Raw genomic sequence first — 15750 nt, 5'->3', positions numbered from 1 at the left:
TCATGTCAAACATGAAGTGAAGCTCAATGCTAACTCTGCTAACCCGTCCAACCATCCATCCATCTATCTATCTTTGCATCCAAACATCTCAACATGCTAACATCCCAGCAGGCTACATGCTAACATCCGAGCCTGCTAACATCCCAGCAGGCTACATGCTAACATCCGAGCCTGCTAACATCCCAGCAGGCTACATGCTAACATCTGAGCCTGCTAACATCCCAGCAGGCTACATGCTAACATCCGAGCCTGCTAACATCCCAGCAGGCTACATGCTAACATCCCAGCAGGCTACATGCTAACATCCTAGCCTGCTAACATTCCAGCAGGCTACATGCTAACATCCTAGCCTGCTAACATTCCAGCAGGCTACATGCTACCATCCGAGCCTGCTAACATTCCAGCAGGCTACATGCTAACATCCTAGCCTGCTAACATTCCAGTCACGCCTGATGTTCCTAATCCTGGCTGGATTTGGGACAAACTGAGATCAGCAGTTTATGAACAGGAAAGGAGTCGACGGCAGAACGTCTCACGTCTCAGAATATCACATTCAGTCTGTTTTACAGTAATAGACATGAGTTTGATGGAAGCTCCCAGGTTTGTGTGCCAAACAGAAAAGATAAAGGAACGCCTCAGAGATTAAAGCTGCAGATGGAAAATCTTTTCACAAACTGAACATGAAAGCTGAGTTTTTTCTAGATGCATCGCAGCTTTTCCTCCAGGAACTAAAAGTCTGGAGGCCTCAGTGGGTTCCAGATCAGTGGATCACAGAAAACATGGCCGCTGCACCTCAAAGCAGACTGATATTTATTTATCGGACATAACAAGAGAGGTTTATGAGTCAAAATGTTGAGTAGTCAATGCATCAATCTGCATGAAACAGCCTCATATCCTATTGGTTGAACCTGGAACCGGATATTTACACTGAAATAACGCAAAATCTTATTTTGTTTAGTTTCTAGTGCAAATATGTTTGAAATAAGCCAAAAATAGTTTACAAGTAACTTTTCAGCAAAGTACAAACTTGTTTCAGGTCAATAATTGATGAAAACTAGTTACACTGACACTTCATTTCACTGACAGCAAAATATTTCCCAAGTTAAGTCAGGGTTGTTTTAGTTCAAGTTTACTGAGGTTTAGAAAATCAAAACTACGCAGGAATATCTTTACAGTGTTCATCAGTTATCGTTTTCAGCCATTGTTTACGTTTTATGTCTTATTTCTTCTGGTGCAAAATGTCACATCATTGATGAAGACTGCTGTGAAAAAGTCATGTGCTTGTTGGTAAAAACTGTTACAGTAATTTTATGTTTCTTTTGGAGAAACGGCTTCTTCCTCTCTGAGCGGAAGCAGAAACCAAACAATCGGTCCGACATGATGCTGCCGCTGCTCTGGAGGCTAACACACAAACCAAATAAGGATGTAGCAGCTGGTTGGTGTAATAATGACTTTCAGGCGGTTTGAGCAGCTGATGACGAGTTTATGACTTGTTTTTGCAAACTGACAAAGAAAATACTAAGTCAATGCCGAACAAACATTAGCTTTGGTGCATTTTTCATCCTAAGATCCAAACCCTGCAGCTTTTTCAGGATTAAAGTCATTTTTCAGGGAAGTCGTGTGTTGACGTTGAGCTGGCAGTCTCTCACTAACACAGGATCCACGTCTCCACATTCTGAAACCTTTTAACCAAGTTTGGCTCAAGTTATTTATTTTAGCTCTGAAAAATCACCCAGAACCCCCAGAACACAAACATTTTCAGAGCGAGTCTTTCAGCGGCCGGTTGTGTTTGGAGCAGCGGGGCTCGGCTGCAGAGGCGGTCGCTCGTTTGTTCTGCCAGCCACTTGTTGCAGAGTTCAGCGGTTCTCGTTCCCAGCAGGTCTTTCTTCGTACTTTGTGGATGGTTTTGGTTTGTCCTTAACAGGCCGCAGGCCGTAGCCGGCCAGCTCAGCGTTAGCTTACTGTGCTGACTCCTGTCTCTCGCTCTGCTACCTCTGGACTCAGGTAACCGTGACATTCCTCAGCTTGACCCTGGGGTCAGGAGAAACGGGAAACCCTTCCAGCTCTGCTGTCATGAATGTCTCATAACATATTGTTGTGACATGGTGACGGCTTCAACAGATATGTTAAAACATATTTTTCAATAAAAGGTTCCATGTTCCAGCATTAAATATGCTCCAGAGCAAACCATGATCAGTGTTACAGCAATTATTAATTCATCACATTTATGTGATGCAGCTTATAGAGTCGGTTCAGCCCACCTTCAATCTGTTCGGCTCAACGAAGGTCTCTCCCACACGATAAAACCACTGACACAATTTAAAAAGACAAACTGCTTTGCTTCCATTTTGTGCAGACTATGGCTTTTAATAACTAGTGTTTCTGTCAGAATAGAATAAATTAAACAGAATTGAAGATTGTCACAGTTTTTGTCTGTAGCTCAAATGGCGGCACCATCTTGTGACGTAATCAGGCTAAGACAAACCTGATTGTTACACAGAAGTGGAGGAAGTTGAGTGATTTCAGCAAAGACCTGAGGAATTTATCTGCAGCTCTGGAGGAACAAGCTTGATGCAGTGATGAAGTCCTACTGAAGGGCTGCAACCCCTTTTTTTCTGGGCCTTATTGTTCAGGAAGCAACAATGGCATGATTGTTTGGAATCAGAACCAAAAATGTTGAAAGGGAGACTATTTGAATGCGTAATTTCAAAAAGTGCAAAAACTCACCCAGAGTGGAAAACAGCAGGAGGGCAGAAAGTTGGACTTCAAAAAGTGACCAATCAGCAGAAAGGAGCTGGAGGAACACCTGAGGGAAGATACAGGAAATAAACACAGGGAATAAAGCAGGACCCTAAGCAAAGGCTACAGATGAACTCTAAAACATGAATGTAAACCCAAACAGAGAACTGAACACAGAAGAATCTCAGCACAAAGGAAGCACCACCATTTCCACCCCCAAATAATCCAAAACCAATAAAACAACTTCTGGGTCATTTCAGAATCTGTGGAGGGAACCAGAGATTAGTGTGATGGCAGAGAGGTCTTCCAACCGTTGCTTCCAATCAGAAATCAACTCATTGACTCAGTTAAATCAAAGCCTCAGCCTGCAGCAGTCAACCAGCCCAGTTCGGTCCACGTTAGCTCAATCCCAGACTGTCTACCCAGAAAAGTCCTGTTTGTTCGGGGAGGAGTGAAAACATAATCGACCCAAAAAAGGTTTGAAAGCCAAGAGGATAGCAGATTGCTCCAAAAACAGAAAGTACACTACAGAACAGGGCATTCTGGGTAAAAACAACCAAAATAAACATGCTAGCTTAGCACTAGCATCAGAAATGTCTTGTGGTCTTTAGCCAAAGACAAAATATAAATCCTTAAACTGCTATAATCTGACGCCTCCATCTTGTTTCCATCTGCTGAAGCAGGAAATTGCTGTCAGTGTCTTCAGAGGTTTTTTGTGCCGTTTCCTTCAGTGGTTCTTGATGCAGCGCCCCCACAGGCCAGGAGGGGAACAGGCTGGTTTGACTTAGAGCAGAGAGAAAGAACCACAGCAGCTGGAGGTGGAGCAGATGATGGAGTTTGATCCTAATAGGACTGATTCTACTGGACCTGCAGGAGGGAAACATCCTGAATCATTTGGGTTAAACTGCTGAGATGAAATCTCAGATTCACTGAGGTAAAAACTCTCTGTTCAAACAGGCAGTAACCTGGCATGTTCACTGTGTGTGTGTGTGTGTGTGTGTGTGTGTGTGTGTGTGTGTGTGTGTGTGTGTGTGTGTGTGTGTGTGTGTGTGTGTGTGTGTGTGGTTTTCCTGTAGAGCCTTGATGAAACATGGATCACGTTTTTGTTCCGGTCTCATAAATCAAAGCTTTGTGGGCTTTGATGTGGTTTTCTTTTGCAGTGAGGACTTTGGCTTTATGATGAGTATCTGTCTGTGTGCATGTGTGTGTGTGCGTCTGTGTGTGTGTGTGCGTCTGTGTGTGTGTGTGCGTCTGTGTGTGTGTGTGCGTCTGTGTGTGTGTGCGTCTGTGTGTGTGCGTTTGGGGGGAGGGCTACTGTCTGTGAACCTCCTGTCACAGTTTGTGTTGGTATGTTCATGCAGAGAGATGTGTTTATTTGTATTTCTGGGTCTTCTGCTTGGTTCAGTGATTAAAGATGAAAGTTTTGCTGACTGTGGCAAACATTCAGCTGCAGAGGAGGAACGTCTCCAAAGCTCGTAAGGTTTCAATGTGTGCTAATGCTAATACCGCCAAACATCAGCTTACTGTCTGTCTTTTCCTACATCTCATCAGTTATAACATTTTTGGAGAACTGTATTGTTTTTTAGCCAATGCTAGCTAACTAACTAACTAACTAACTAACTAACTAACTAACTAACTAACTAACTAACTAACTAACTAACTAACTAACTTTGTCCTTCAGGATTGACACTATTCAAAGTTCAACAGTGACCGACTCCTGTAGATTCAACGTATTTTGGTTTAAACTTTTTACTTTTTATGAACATAGAAAGTAATCCTGGTTCAGTTCTCCCGTTTCCCTGCTCTGTGGTTTCAAACCTCCAGTCGGTCGTGGCTGCTGGTACTGATCCAGGTTCTGGCTCTGGTAGAGGTTTTTACTGTTAAAGGGAAGTTTTTTCTTTCTATTGTTGCCACATACATGCTCAGCATGAGGCATTTATGTAAAGTCAATACAAGCTTGTCTGCTGCCGCCCCCTGCTGGTCAGGAGGAGAGAACGCTGCTAGTCAACGACTCGATGCTCTGCTAAGTTTTCTTAAAAACATTTTAAACTAATTTGAATCATAAACTGAACATATTGCACTGATTGATAACTAGTAATCAATTGGAATTACTTTTTCTGTAAAGAGACTTGATTCAACATTTGTTGTGATTTGACACTATAGAAATAAAATGAATTGATTTCAAATATAAAGTATTGAGCTTCAGACTTGCAGATCTTTTCTAGGCATTTTTAAAATTTCTTCTATGTTTCTTTAGCAGGAGGAAATCATGGCCGTTTGCAGCTCAGACCAGACTTTTTCCAGAATGCAAGATATTAAACTCTTCATCCGATGAAGTTAAACTTTTCCAGATTTTGAAAATAGGACAGCAGTTTCCAATTTTCCTTTAAAGTTTTTCAAGATGGGAAATATTCCTAATTTGATGTGTTTTGTAGATTATTTCATCGTCAGTCTCATCATTTGATTTTTGCAGTTTTAGAAATGCTGTGATGTCAGCGTACTGCCACAAGAGGGCGCCAGAGGCGAGCTCTAAACTTTAGTAAACTATAATGAAGCAACAAAGGAAGAAACAATGTATACTTTTAATGAAATCGACAGAAAACAAAACTCTTTTTTTTAATTCGCATAAAAATGTTTTTTTTCAGCTCCAGAAAAAAAAGTTAAAAGTTCTCCTGAAACTTAACTTGTTCATAAAAACTACAGACAGATGAAAGTTGATGTTAGATTTTAGAAATAGTATTGTTTCACTTACATAAACTCAAACCTGGTTATTATTTTATTGTAATGATGATTTGTTGTAGTAATTTTATTTCTCTTTAAGTGGTTATTCATGGTTATTGGGAAACATCTGAATGTGCCGTTATGACCATGAAAACTTCCAGGATTCGATTATTTACTAAGCATTGTTAAAAAATGCTGAGTTTATAAGAATCCTAAATATTTACCGACTTACGCAGCGTTTATCTTCTATTCCCGACCACAGACATGATCCTGCAGATTATGATTAGCTTGGCCTAATTTACTGGCTCTGACCTCTGCTGACCAGCTGATTTCTGAATCCAGATTAGAGCTGAACATGAACCGCAGTCAGAGTTCTTCATGTCTGGCTCGTTCCCTCTAACAGAAACACTTTTTCCAGCTCTTTTTCTCTGTGAGTGCAGCTTCGTTGGCTGATTTCTGACTCCGCCGGTTCATCTGGTGCAGAATTAGGAGGAACAGAGCAGAGACAATGAGGGCCACTCCGGACATGAGGAAGCCCGTCCCGTAGTTCTCCATCTTGTCAATGAAGAAACCTGAACGGAAAGCAGAAATAAGAAGTTTATCAGGAATTATTTAAACCTGAAATGCAAATATACCTACTGCATAATGTTGCTAACCAGCAGGAAAAAGAACACAGATGGAAGCTGTCCTACTTAATGAGGAGGACTGTGAAGTTCAAAGTCTGAGAAATACATAGCCTCTGTGTCAGACAGTTAAAAATAGGAGCTCATTGTCTATATTTGTAGTCTTTCAGAACCAGATTAATCTGAAACCAACTTGACCCCAAGAGACACAAATAAAATATCAAAGTCTGCAGCACTTCTGAAAAAATTTAAAGCAAACAATAAAACAAGGAGAAACTGATGAGAGACAGAAGCGTTTCAGCAGGAAGTCCAGCTGAAAGCGGCTGAGATGACGGCTGTGGTTTGAATCAGGAACTTTCTGCTCCGTAAAGCTGTTATATTATGTTTCCATTTGTTTTTTTCTGCTTCATATTTTCAAAAATCCAACTAAACTTTTACTTCTAATTAAAGGAATCGATAAGGTTTGTGGGAAGGAAAATCCATTTAGCAGCATGAGTGAACATTTAGAAAGCCAACAGCCATGAAATTAACACTGCAGCTTTTGATTATTTCAAACTGTGATCCTGTGAGACGTTTGACAGAATCATGAAGTAAAAGTCGCTGCTACATCTCAGAGTTGCGACAGGATCCAGTTTTACTGGATGATGAAGCTAAAAGCTGGATGAAGCCTTTTATTTACTCCATCAAAATGTAATGAAATTCTGTAAAAGAGTGAAGGTACTTCAAACATTGAACTGGAGATGGTTCCTGTTTGTAAAGGTACAAGTAAAAGAATAACAGCAGTAATTTAGGTTATTTGGCTTGTGACAAGAAAAAAGTTCCAGTTTATTTTTAAAAGTTACATTTTCACCATGTTAATTAATTTATAAATGTCAAAATCAGCAAACTAAATATGCAGTGAAACTCAACCAAGCTAAACAACCAAACCGGAAGTGGACGACCAAAATAAAAGCTATCTCAGAGCTAAATATTTAGCATGCCAACTAAATATTAAGATAAATATGTAGTTTGCAAGCTACATATTTAGCTCCAACTTCTAATTTAGCTTGATGACTAAGCACACGGTTTGGCGCTAGATAGCATCTTGCTAACTAGCTCGGATAGGAAGGCCGCAGCCATCGGGGCTTACCAGCGATGGGCGGCCCCAGCAGGCCTCCGCTGCTGCGGATCAGCATGAAGAAACCCAGCGCGCTGCCCAGCCGCTCCACGCCCACCACCTCCGGCAGCACCGTGATATGGACGGCCACCGTGGCGCCGTACACCAGGCCGTGGGCGGCGCTGAACGCCACCAGCTCCGGGAAGGTGGAGGCCAGCGGGCACAGCAGCAGCACGGTGCCGAGCAGAACCACGGTGGCGGTGAGCTGCTGGACCTGGCCAGAGAGAAAACAGCCCAACTTCCCGTCATGATGCTTAGATCGACACAGGAATATTTTAATGTCTAGGAGAAATCTGCTACAGGAGGAGTCACCGGAAGTGGAATATTTAGCTAGCTCAGAGCTAAATATTTAGCTTGCTAATTAATTACTAAATTAATTAGCTTCAGAAGGAACATTTTAATGTGAAGATAAAATCTGTTAAAGGAAGGGTCTATATTTTCACCATGTCATCCATAACATGGTGATTCACAGCCAGCAAGCTAAAAATGTAGCTAGCATATTTAGCTAAAATTAAAAGTTTTAGTAAGGTCCCAAAAACCGGAAATGTACCTCTGTAAATAACAGCTGGATCTTCTGAGAAAGCTACACATTTAATTTATAAATAACTTTCAAATTAAATATTTGGCTAGACTAAATGCATATCTAGCTCAAAGCTAATTATTTAGCTTGCTTCTAAATTTTTAAGTTTAAATTAAATACTTGGTTTAGTTTCAGACTTGATGTTTAGCTTGTAAGCTAAACTTAGAGCCATAGATTCAGTTTGAAGACAAATATTTTGTATTTAAATATTTAATATGTTTGTAGAAAAAGCCAAAAAAATAATTTGAGTCTTGTTTAATTCTCAATGCCTTCTAATCAAAATCAATAATAGAATGCAGGACAACTACAGGTGAGGTGTCTTCTCACCTCACCTTCTGCCCTTCACAATAAGAGTATACATTCAGGTGTGAAATATATACATTGAATCCGCCACAACGTAATATTTACATTGCGACAGACTGGTGACCTGTCCAGGGTGACCCCGCTCTCACCCGGAACATTAGCTGGAGAGACACCAGCACCTCCCGACCCCTCTGGGGTCAAGGGTGTTAGAAAATGGATGGATGGATATTTACATATAACCAAAATATTTAGCTATGTGCTAAATATTTATCTTTATAACTAAGCATTTAGTTTGGAGCTAAACATTTAGTGTAGTTTCTGTAGGTTTACAGATAAGAAGTGATTTGAAAAAGTGTCCCCCCTCCCCGATCTGTTTCTGCTTGCATCCCATGATGCTGAGCGTACCGTCTGAATCAGCCTCAGGTTCGCCACCCAGCCGAAGAAGACTCTGCCGAAGAGGTCAAGCACTGCAGAGATGGACAGCAAGGCCGCCGCCTGGTACTCGCTCAACCCCTGGCTGCGAGCGTACGGAACCAGGAAGAGCGACGGCGCGAAGAACCCGAGTGCCGCAAACACTCCGAACATGGAGTAGACCATGAAGCGGCCATTAGTGATGAGCGTGTAGTCGACATAGTGCTGGACTCTAGTCCTCAGTTGGGTCTTCTTTGGACCGGATGAAGAGTTCCCGGTCACACTGGACACCTCATCAGAAACTTCAGCACAATCGTTCACCGTTTCCTGATCGGGCATTTCCAGAACGTTCAGTTCACTTTCCAATCGAAAGCCCAGCTTGGTTTCCTCCAGGTCTCCTTTCTGGAGGCTCTCCTCTTCTTTGACCTTCCTGATAACGTTAGCATCTGTTGGGGCTCTCAGGGGCCGGAGCAGCATGCCGCACACACACAAGTTGAGCTGCAGCCCCCCCAGCACGAGCAGCGCGCCCCTCCAGGAGAAGCTGTCGATCAGCAGCTGGAACAGCGGCGTGAGGCTGAACGTCAGGATGCATTCTCCAGCGCTCGCCAAGGCGTTGGCGACCGGTCGCCTCTTGTCGAAGTACTTGCCCAGCATGGTGACGGTGGGGGTCCAGGTGAGGGCATAGCCGAAACCTGCAGCAGTCAAACGGATCAGGAGCCAAACCCACCAGAGCAGGACCTCCTCTTTGTTTTTGCTTCACTCACCGTTTAGGAAACCCACAGTTATGTAGAGTTCAGTCAGACTGCGGGCCAAAGTGCCGAATGCGACAGCGGCGCTGCAGATCAGGCCGCCCGAGATTACCACAGCGCGATGGCTGAAGCGCGCAGTCAGAGCGGAGGAGACCGGGGCTGGAACAGAAACACCAACATGTGGAGAAACGCTAACATTTAGCTTTCACTTGAAAAGTAGGAAGAATGCAGTGAGACTTTCTGCTCAAAGAAAATTTATTGGACTTTTCTTTTTAAAAAACAAGAAGAGAAAACCTCCAAGACTTTGACAGGCTGTATTTCACTCTGGATTCAGAGACTCATAAAGAATTGGTTCACTCACAAACTTTTCATGTTCATCATCAGAAAAAAAGAAGAAATTTCTGAGTTTGAAAAGTAGAAAATGTGCTTGAAAAACGATTAAATTTTGGGATTAATTTATGAGTTTCAAAAGACAAAATAATGTGACTTTTGACACTCAGGAGTTTCCAAGTTTTTTCTGGAAAATTCAGATTAATCTCAAAATTTCTGAGTTTTTTGGCAGAAATGTTCTTTTCCTCTTTTATTTTTCTGTCTTAGCCCTCATACTCCGTCATTCTTTCCTCTATTTTCAGATGATGAAGTGGTTTCCTGGAGGAAAGGGCGGAGCTGCTGGACAGTTACCTGCCATGTGAATGGTCGCCACGGCGATGGAGGTGATCCATGATGTTCCTGCTGCTGTGGTGTCAAAGTGCTGCTGGATCTCAACAAAAAATACACCGAACGACTTGATCACACCGAAGGTCAGGCCGAAGACAAAGAAGCAGGAGAGCAGGATGAGCCAAGCGTAGCCGGCGTCTGGCGCCGCGGCGTCCCGCCTCTTCCCTCTCTTCTCCGGAGGATCCATGCTGACCAGCTGGGGTTCCTGCAACACTTTAACACATAAACACAAACAACTGGATGTTATTTCTTCAGCCTCATATTCTAATACGTTGAGTGGAAAGCGTTCCCTTCGTACCCCTCGGCCCTTTCTGTTCCCTCTGGAAGTCGCCATGTGTCAGAAGAAACTTTCACTCATCAGCTCTGAATGAAGAGCGAGGAAGGCTGGTGGGGACATCTGACCTCCCCACTGACGGGGCAAAAGAAAGCGGACACCTTTTCCAACAAGGCAGGCTGCAACACATGACTGGCTGTCAGCGGGACCGGACCGGAGCGGACCGGACCGGACCGGAGTGGACCGGACCGGAGTGGACCGGACCGGACCGGAGCGGACCGGAGTGGACCGGAGTGGACCGGACCGGACCGGACCGGACCGGACCGGAGCGGACCGGACCGGAGCGGACCGGACCGGAGCGGACCGGAGCGGACCGGACCGGACCGGACCGGACCGGAGCGGACCGGACCGGAGCGGACCGGACCGGAGTGGACCGGACCGGACCGGACCGGAGCGGAGCGGACCCCCTCGCCTCTAGGATGGTATTTATAAAATCAGCACGACCTGCCAGGACTTTAAACTTCATTCATTCATTGTCTCTCTGTGGATCTCTGAACTCACCTCAGGGTTATTATGCAACCAGATTAAATGTGAATCAGTTCACTGAGTTCTGCACAGAATCAGCTCATAAAGAAAAGACTTTAAATAAAAATGAGACCTAAGCCTCCACAGAGCTGTGAGCCCAGTGTTTTCTGTCTGTTTGGAAACAAACCTAAACCAGCAGGAGCATGCTGTCTCCAAAAGCTGGACGGGTTTCCCAGGCAACAGTAATCAGAATAACAGTGTTGCTGCAGGAGTGTTTGCAGAGCAGCAAGGAGCTGATTGTGGGATATTCGCTTCAAAAATATTTACATGTTTAATGTAGTAACAGGCTCTGAAAACAAAGTCCAGCCACAAACCATCATCATCATCACATTCCAACCAGCAACCTCAGAAAGGAAAACGATAACAGCACCAGGAATGGGCCTAGTCAAAGTACTGACCTAAATCTGACGGAGAGGTTGAGCCAAGACTTGAACGTCCACATGTTGTCCATACAGGTTCTGCATGGAAGAATCCATAAAATAAGGATTTCTAGACATGCAGCGCTGGTGGAGACGAACCCAGAACTGGAGCTAAAGGCAGTTCTATACAAACGTACACCGCACTTTTCAGATTTTTATTTATTAAAATAAAAATGTGGGTCACTTTCTTCCATTTCATTAATATGAACAGCCTTCTATTGCTTTGTCACATAAAATCTCAATAATAATTGCATGAATATGGTGAAATTCAGCAGGTTTGAGTCATTTTTAAACTCTGAGTTTATATTTTACATAAACCTGCTGCTGATGTAATTACTGTCCTGCACAGTAGAGATTCAATCTGTCATTATTAACATGCTTTTCCTGGGTGTTTTTCTTTTGAAGCAGATCTAAATTTTCCAGCAGGAACAATCTGAACTCTTCCACTGGCAGTTAATTTACAGACGAGCTAAAAACCTAGATGTGTAAAGAGGAAGTGGATTCTGCTGAAGCAGCAAAACGTGGCGAGAGGAAAAACTAAAACGTCTTTATTTACGCCAGGTGAATCTTTAACCGCTGCAAAGGCTGTTAGATGTTTTAAATAGACAATTAAACTAAATAAATACCAGGATGAGAATTATTGACCAAATTAAAGGATAAAATCAGAGGATCTGATTGGTCCAGATGTTCCTTCTGTTACCGGTACCAGACTTAGGGGAATGTTGAGTTTTGACAACATGGGACAACTGTCTGGTTAAAGAAGACGCCTGCGCAGTCAGCTCTTTAATTGCAGTACGATTAGCTCACAACTCGATGTCAACGTTGAGTTGCTTTGAGTCAGTATTTTCAAGTTGAACTGCTCCTACAGTCGCAGGTCGAGTCTTTGATGCTAATCCAAAACGTCTCAGTCTCTCTGCTTCTTCACCTGTAGACTTTGTGATCTGTTCTAACAGGAAGTCATCACTAACCTGCAAGTCACCAAGGAAAGGTTAAAGGTCATGCATTACGTAACAGTTTTTCTCATTCAATCCTTGGTACAGTGTGTGAAGAAATGTAACCTGTACCAGTTTCTTATCATAGCTAGGATCTGCTCCAGGTTGCTCTGACTCAGCACTATTTTTACCTCTGGTATGTGAGTGTAGGAACCTATTAAGCTCATTGATGTTTAAATCACATTTGTTAGATAAAATTTATTTGAATGTACCTGGCTTAATTATCTTGAAGATTGTGCAAATTGTTTCCGTCTCGGTAAAACCTTCCTGCAGCACTTCATCTATTTGTTGCATAGATTACTGACGCATCAGAAACCAGATTTGTCCACCATGAAGCTTAAAGTCTCCCTGGAAATCAAGCTGCAACATCATTTCCCCTCAACACCTCGTCTCCTACTCTGGAAGAGCGTCTCCTCTTACCAATTTCACTTGCTGTCTGTGGGATGTCAGCAGTGCAGCCTCCTGCTTTCTGTATTGCCTGCAAGGAAATGTCTGCTTCTGTCTGCAGGCCTGAATCGATGAGGTCCAGCTGAAGAGAGGCAGGACAACCAGTCCAACCAGCTGACATATTGTTGGTTCTAGACATCAGCGGTGAGCAGGTTACCAACCAGTTCATCCAAAAGGAGGAACTGAGCCATGCCTTCATCCTCCGACGCTTTCAGTTTTTCACTTTTATCAAAGTCAACAATCAAATCATGCAGTTCTGGTTCACTGAAATCATGACCATGAATGGCACTTCCATGGAGGTCACAACTGTCTGCAGCTGCTCTGTACTCAGTGTACAAAGTTTTTTCTGTATCTTGAGTATGAGAGCTCGCCGTGGATTGATGGTAGCCATGCTAGCATTTCTCAGGTTGCCTTGCCTCTCTGGATGACACACTCAATGCAGCCTCGGGAACCGTCTCTCTTTGTCTCCACGCCAGCCTTTCCTGGCAACACACTTGGTATCCCGGACGAGCCCCCAGTTGTTACCAGTACCAGATCTAGAGGAATCTGGTACTGATTCTTCCAGATGAAACCAAGGAATCATCTTGGTTGCAGATGAATCCTGTGCAACCAAGATCTGTGTATCACAGAAGAAGCAAGTTGAAACAATGTTACTCTGGTCAAAGCTCGTTTATTCTGAGCCGTGCATGCTCAGAACCAGGAAACTCGCTCTCCATGTTAGACCCACAACGGCACAAGAGCGCCCCCACTGGCAAGAAGGCACATGCACACAACAAACACGTCTATATACAGAAGAAAAGAAGAAGAAAAAAACGAAGATAAAAGACAAGACCAATTCTGATTCAAAAATAGGGAGTGTATTAATATATATATTTTACTTTTTCTCAACAGTAAGTTGGATTCTCAATCTACTACACTTCCAGAACCTGCCGGTACCAGATGGGAGACTTCTGGTTCTGGAGGATGAAAACTTTCCTTTCTGATAAAGGTTATCCTGTCATTAAGTTGCTAGAGGTCAAACTTTCTTCTCTTACTGCTCTCCAATTTGCATTATTTGTTGTTATTTAAACCGTTAACTTCATGTTTTCTGCTGTTTTCTCTAAAGCTGCTCCTGGTCTGACGTTGTGTTTGCTGCCATCAGCTCATCGTTCTTCCTCTCCTGCTGTTAACATTTTACTTTTTTAACATAGAAACTTCTCCTGTTTCAGTTCTTCTGTTTCTCTGACCTCCAGTCAGTCAAGGCAGATGGCCACTGGTACTGACCCGTGTTCTGGTTGTGTCGCAGGTTTCTTCCCGCTACAGGGGAGTTTTTCCTCTCCACTGTCCCCTGTGCATGCTCACTATGAGGAATGGCTGTAAAGTTGACGACAACTCAAGCAATTGTTTGGTCCAAGTAACTGTTTTTTTAATGTCGTTTTGTATTTAACAGAAACACTGTAATCCAATAAACTTTTACATCTTCAGAATATTGACGGCATTTAGACTGGATGCCCAGCTGGGTTTCTTTAGATAGAAACTTTTTAAACTAATTTAAATAATAAACTAAACGTAATGCACTGACTGGAATTACTTTTATTTTGTAAAGTTCCTCAAAACGACGTTTGTTGTAAATTTTCTCTGCAGAAATAAACCGAATTGCAAATGGAGAGGTGCATATTCAGATTTATATAGATTCATAACAGAGAACAACTAAGATTAAACTTTGAATGGACAGGAGTTTCTTCATTAAGAATTGAAGCTGCCAATTGGAGAGATTCATGCTCTGTACCTGCATAATAACTGGTTACCTGCAGTGTTGGGTCACTTGGCGGCCATCTTGCTCCTGCAGCAGTCAGCTTTCCAGTTCGGTGTTGGGCCGTCTAACGGAGACGTCTCTCACCCAGAAAACGCTGCAACATGTCAGCCGACAGCAACAACTCGGTTAAATAAAATCCTGATGCAACATGTGAGCCAAGTCTGACCTTTGAACCCCATTTTTTCCAGGATTCCTGGGTCTGTCGACATGCAGGCGTAGGTCAAAGTCCCGTCAGACTCTGAGTAAACTTGTGTGATTGAGTCAGCGTGTGATTCACGGTCGAGATCAAGAGAAAGAGGTTTTATCATCTCTGACGGCTCCAATGATTAAAAGTTTAAAACTTATCATGAAGGTCAACTGCAAAAAATACTAAATCTAACAAAGTATGTTTGGTCTAGTTCATGGTGCAAACACTTGAGTACACTTTAAATAAGACAAATTTAACTTGAAAGTATAGGAGAATGTTTAATCCCTTAATATTGATACTAAAATGGAAAAACGTTTTATTGTAAGTGAAAAAAATCTGCCAATGAAACCAATACTTTTCAATTTTAAGGAATTGTTGACCTAATTTGAAAAGTTATTTGAGAGCTGATTTTGTCTTTTTCAATTGTATTGAGATAAAAAAAAGATTAATCCATCCATTGAGATATTTGTACAAAAACCAACAAAAAAGACTTTTGTGTTTTTACAGTGTAATGATCCATTTGTCCCTCAGTTCAGAAAAATAAAATAGATTTATATTAGTTTATATTACCGTTTTTATTCAGTTGACTAAAATGTTTTCAGTTATTTTTATTAGTTTTAGTTTACAACCTTGGTCAGGATTTTTCCCTTTTTGTCATTCAGAGCCTGAAAATCATGAACATGTTTTCTGATCTGAACTATTGATCCAGATTTTTGTGGAAACTGAAGGGTTCATGACCTTCCTCGTGTTTCCATTCATTTATGAGACATGAACTGGGATCTGGAACGTTCTGCTGTAGGAACGTCACGGTTCACTGAGGAAACAACAAACATCTGTTTTCTACGGGTTGGTGAGTTTACGAGAAGTTCAAAGGTTTTGGGCAAAGTTCGGACGTAAACCCGAGTCAGCAGCTTCCGGGCCGCATGTTGTTCTTCTTGCTCTGCTGATCAGATTAAATATTACAGATAATGACTCAATTCTGTGTTATTATGAATCCACAGCCCTCAGAAACTCCTACAAACTAGCTCTCCCTGCTGCCGTGGAACCGGCCA

General features: G+C 42.6%; 1 protein-coding gene across 1 annotated transcript; it reads right to left on the bottom strand.

Annotated features, from left to right (window-relative positions):
- Window positions 1-5307: 5307 nt before the first annotated feature.
- On the bottom strand, window positions 5308-14646 carry si:dkey-246g23.4 (uncharacterized protein LOC559426 homolog). The gene is made up of 6 exons (XM_055045360.1): window positions 14504-14646; window positions 9964-10212; window positions 9298-9441; window positions 8528-9225; window positions 7213-7453; window positions 5308-6032 (listed from the first exon to the last, which is right to left on the bottom strand). Exons 2-6 carry the CDS (start codon window positions 10184-10186, stop codon window positions 5857-5859), a joined length of 1482 nt encoding a protein of 493 aa, XP_054901335.1. The 5' UTR covers window positions 10187-10212; window positions 14504-14646; the 3' UTR covers window positions 5308-5856.
- Between the last annotated feature and the right edge of the window lie 1104 nt (window positions 14647-15750).

This window comes from Poeciliopsis prolifica, unplaced genomic scaffold (genome assembly GCF_027474105.1).
Source record: "Poeciliopsis prolifica strain line A6 unplaced genomic scaffold, Auburn_PproV2 SCAFFOLD001, whole genome shotgun sequence".
Classification (NCBI taxonomy): domain Eukaryota; kingdom Metazoa; phylum Chordata; class Actinopteri; order Cyprinodontiformes; family Poeciliidae; genus Poeciliopsis; species Poeciliopsis prolifica.
Note: the sequence above shows the minus strand (reverse complement) of the source record. Positions and strands in the feature narration are given on the sequence as shown.

What these genes read in the sequence shown, in the direction of transcription:
- si:dkey-246g23.4 (XM_055045360.1), bottom strand. Translation starts at nt 10,186, where the DNA reads ATGGATCCTCCGGAGAAGAGAGGGAAGAGGCGGGACGCCGCGGCGCCA. An exon ending in GGCGACCATTCACATGGCAG is followed by an intron (nt 9,442 to 9,963) that starts GTAACTGTCCAG and finishes TTTCTGTTCCAG; the next exon opens with CCCCGGTCTCCTCCGCTCTG. An exon ending in ACCTGAGGCTGATTCAGACG is followed by an intron (nt 7,454 to 8,527) that starts GTACGCTCAGCA and finishes CTCTCTGGCCAG; the next exon opens with GTCCAGCAGCTCACCGCCAC.